Raw genomic sequence first — 4,578 nt, forward strand, 5'->3', positions numbered from 1 at the left:
ATTTTATCGGATTTGGATGTTCTTGGTCTTAAGGTATTAGTCACGTAAAATGGTTTTCGTCAGATTTTTAAAATTTTGCATACTTATTCCAGAAGTATTTATCTACAGAATGAGACCAATTCCATTAATTTTGACCGTTTCAAAGCTTCAAAAAATGAATTCAAAGTTCATACGTTTTGCATGGAGGGAGCACCCAATGCATGTATTGAATTTGTTTAATAATTATTTATATGCTAACTAATCGTCAGATTTTGAAATAAAACTACGAAAGTATTTAATTAGATGAAACAAATGCATAAAAAAATGACATTTTTTGACCGCACCAAACTATAAATATATTGACAGAAAGTTAAAAAAATAACTAAATTATATGAATTTTCATACGAACGAATAGAGTGGGGAGTTAGACTGTCTCTCCCACTGCCCCACTCTAGTAAGCGGCCCGGTAAACTTTTGGCCAGAGCCAGCAGCGCGACTAATATCTTAAATGAGAGAGGATAAAATATCTAAGAGATCCCTCTAAACCAATTCATTTAAATTGTTGCAAACAATGTTAATTAAAAAATAGATAACTTTGGTTCTTTTTTATAATTTGTTTATAACAAATGTAATTGTTTGTGCTAATCAATTTTTAAAGTTTTAAAAAGAATGTAGAGGAGAGTAGGCTACATTGAACCAGCTTCAACAGTGAACCATTTCAAATTTTCTGAGAAATAACTGAGTGAAATTTTTTCTTATTCAATCAGGGGCGGTCCGAGATATATTTTCTAGCCGGGCAAAATTTTTTTCGGCGCCCCTCCCCCTCTTTTTTATTAGATATATATATAATTGTAAATAATAAAATTTAGAAAAATTAAAAACGAAACTTTATTATTCTTTGCTCAATAGTATTTACAATAAAACTTTGCGAGCTTTAAGTTCAGCAAAACTTCTTATAACTGATTCTACATCAATATTTTCTAATATTTCACTTTCAATTGACATCATAGCCAATCCTACCAGTCTTTCTTGAGACATTGTAGATCTTAAATAATTTTTAATTAATTTTAATTTCGAAAAGCTTCTTTCTGCTGAAGCAACAGTTACAGGAAGAGTTGCAGCAATCCGATATGCTATATAAGCATTAGGAAAATTTTCACAAAGATTTTTAGTAGTAATAAATTTCAGTAATTCTATTGGATTTTTAGTCAATTGAGGTAATGAATCGGATACAGAAAACAGAACTAACAGCTCTTGATAAAGTTGTGAACCATCAATATCATACTGGTCACCGTTCGTTAATGCTAATTGTAAATTTAAACAATTATTTAAAAGTAATGTCTTATCTTCACTGTTCAAATCAAACATGAATCCAAATATGTCATTGTACTTGCTTAATTGAGAAAATCTTTCTGTCAGTGAATTTATAGCTCGATCCAGTACTTGAAAATAAAAATTTATTTTAAAGGCTTGCTTTGGAACTACAATTGGCTCGTCTTGAGATTCGTACTCGAATTGGCGTCGGACTCTTCTTCGACGTACTTGCAATTGAGGTGGAAATTCTGGTTCTATTTCTAGAATTTCGGCAAGTTCTTTCGCATCAATTATTATAGATTCAAAACCTTCATCTGTTCGCAATTCTTTTAAAAAGCTTATTATTTTTTTTATAAGTTCTATCGAAGTTGAAAAATGAATGTCGACTTTCTGCATAAGCTTGCTGACCACATTTATTCTAAAAAGAATGATGTGCCAAACAACTAAACTGCAGAGAAATTTAAAATCTTTTAATTTTCGAGCTAAACTCAAAGCCATGTTTTTGAATATGCATCGCTTTTTGGGTCTTCTGACAAGTCATATAAGGCGTCATATATTTCTCCAATATAATACCGAAGAGGTGTTACGGCATCAATTCGACTCTCCCATCGAGTTGTACTTAATGGTTTCACGGTTAACGACGTCACATGATTTTTTAAAGTAGACCATCTATGAGTAGAAGCAGAAAAGTAATTGTAAATTTCTTGCACAATGTTAAAAAAGTTGACAGCATCGTTACAAGATAAAGCTGCATCATTCACAGCTAAATTCATTGAGTGTGAACCACAATTCACATAAAATGCAAGCGGATTTAGGTTTAAAATTCTTGCTTGAACTCCTGCATGTTTGCCTTTCATGTTCGACCCGTTATCGTATCCTTGCCCGCGCATATTCGACAGTGGTAACTTCATTTCTTCAAGTGTAGACAGAAGAGTGTCAGTTAAAGCTTTACCCGTTGACTCTTCAACAGGAATAAATCCCAAAAAGTGTTCTTCTATGCTGGGTTCTTGTCCTGGTTCACAACATGTATACCGAATAATTAAAGACATTTGTTCCTTACGACTAGTATCAGGAGTACAATCTAAGAGTATTGAATAATAGGTCCATTTTTTAATTTCATTCAAAATATGTTCTTTTATTTTTAAACTAAGAAGTTCAATAATTTCATTCTGAATCCGTTTACTTAAATAATGAACGTGAGATTCTTTTGTTTCTATGCTCCGTAAGTGTTCGGCAATAACTGGATCAAATTTTCCAATAAATTCAAATAGCTTTAAAAAATTGCCATTATCTCGTAAATAAAGTTGATCAGTTTTGCCACGAAATGCTAAGTTTTGTGAACCAAGAAATCCGATTGCCCATATTATTCGTTTAAGAACTTCTATCCAGCGTTTGACTTCATTTTTTATAATTCTCTGATTTTCAGAATCGATTGTCTTATTTTTAGATAAACGTTGTGCAAATTCAACCCATGATTGAAAAGCTTTCATGTGGCCAGAAGATTTTTCATGTTCCGATAAAAGTTCAGACATATGCTTCCAGTCACAGTAACCATATTCAGAAGATAAAGAAATTCTTGTTGTGCCAAAAAGACGACAGCAAAAACAAAAAATTTTGTTTTTCGACACAGAATAAATTAGCCAAGAACGTAATATATCTTCTCCATTAGGCATTCGTCTACAATAATTTTGAACGCTGAATCTTCTCCCATCATTATTTTTAGGAAACTGAATATTAGAAATTTGTTCAGGTCCACGTTCAATTAGAATTTGCCGAATTTTGTCCGATATAATATCTGGCCATTCTCCGGGATCGTTTGATACCATAAGAGATTCATTTTCTTGAGTCATCTATAAAATAATTTCATTAAATAATATTATCATAAATTAGAAAAAACTATAATTTTTCTTACATCCGTTGCAGAAGACTCTTTACTATTGATTTCTTCGTTTTGATCTAAATCTTCTAGTTGAATTCGTTCTTGTACATCTGATTTAGGCTGGAAGCTCTCGTTTCCCTAATAAAAGAATTAAAACATTTTATGAACTAAATACAATATTTGATTTTCTCTACAAATTATTTTATTAAATCAAAATATTTATCAAGTTAAAATTTTAATTTTAAATCTTCTAAGAGACAATCTAAATTGTTTAGACCTTAAAAATTTTATTTCTTTGCACTTATTCAATGCCAAAAGAGAAACTTCATTGCTTTAAAACTTAAAAATCTTATTAGAAATTCATAAAATGTAAATATCCATTTTTGTATTAACAATAATAAAAAAGACTTTTTGACAAAAAGGCAGTTAATTGAATTTGCTTATATTACATAGTCTAAACCCATTAAACGAACTCTTGTAAAAGATTATTAATAGTGATTAAATTTATTTACCTCCTTGAAAACTCCATCGATTCAGGTATTCTCTTGATGTTATCAATCCAACTACATAATTTTTCTACATATCTACAAGCTTTTTAAATAACAAGTACACAAATATAAGAGGATTATTAATACTAGATATAAAAATTTAAACTCACCTGTCTGTAATATTTTGGAAAATATTAAGAAATGACCAGTTGATTTATATTAAAAAACATTTTTCTGTTACACATATATTTTTAAATATCTAAAAGCTTAAGACGGACACAGTTTCACTAATGATAAAGCGTTACAATTGAAAACTACGAATAGGTAGCAGAATTATTATAAATTACGTATAGACATTTCTAATTAACAATATGTAATTAAGTCTTTTTCAGGTCGAAGTACTATTAAATTTAATTTACCTCTGATAATTCAATCGATTCTTCATTTGTAATATTTACTGAATCACTATTCTGGCTAGAGCCAACTTGAATAAAACGTTTAAAAGCCGTAGCTTGCTTTTGCAATTCTGCAGTTTCTTGTAATTTTCTTTTTCTGTAGTAGGACCCAGAATGCTTTTTATTTTCTGACATTTTGTCTTATTATGAAGAAATTTTTTTTAAAATATCGATAAACAAAATATACAAATACACAAACGATTTTTGAAGCAGACAAAACTGTCAACAGTTTGGCTAGGTTAGAATCGAACTTGTTTCAGGGTTGCGTCGCGTTGATGAATTCAAAAATTAAAGTCAGGGTACGGACACAATTTTCATATGCATTTGACAAGTAAAGCTTTAAGTTTAAAGGTATGACCACACTAATATACATATGCATAATCACAAATTCACAATAATCAGTGATTAATAATCAAGTTACCAGAAATAACCAATTTAACCTAGTTTAATTAAAAAACATATT

The 4,578-nt window shown here is 30.0% G+C and overlaps 1 protein-coding gene across 1 annotated transcript; it reads right to left on the reverse strand.

The window, feature by feature from the left end:
* Positions 1-891: 891 nt before the first annotated feature.
* Positions 892-4,250, reverse strand: LOC122503092 (zinc finger MYM-type protein 1-like). Its single transcript, XM_043613519.1, has 5 exons — positions 4,080-4,250; positions 3,206-3,310; positions 2,477-3,143; positions 1,867-2,374; positions 892-1,741 (listed from the first exon to the last, which is right to left on the reverse strand). Exons 1-5 carry the CDS (start codon positions 4,248-4,250, stop codon positions 892-894), a joined length of 2,301 nt encoding a protein of 766 aa, XP_043469454.1.
* Positions 4,251-4,578: the final 328 nt, after the last annotated feature.

The sequence above is a fragment of the Leptopilina heterotoma genome, unplaced genomic scaffold (assembly GCF_015476425.1).
Source record: "Leptopilina heterotoma isolate Lh14 unplaced genomic scaffold, ASM1547642v1 Lhet_243, whole genome shotgun sequence".
Classification (NCBI taxonomy): domain Eukaryota; kingdom Metazoa; phylum Arthropoda; class Insecta; order Hymenoptera; family Figitidae; genus Leptopilina; species Leptopilina heterotoma.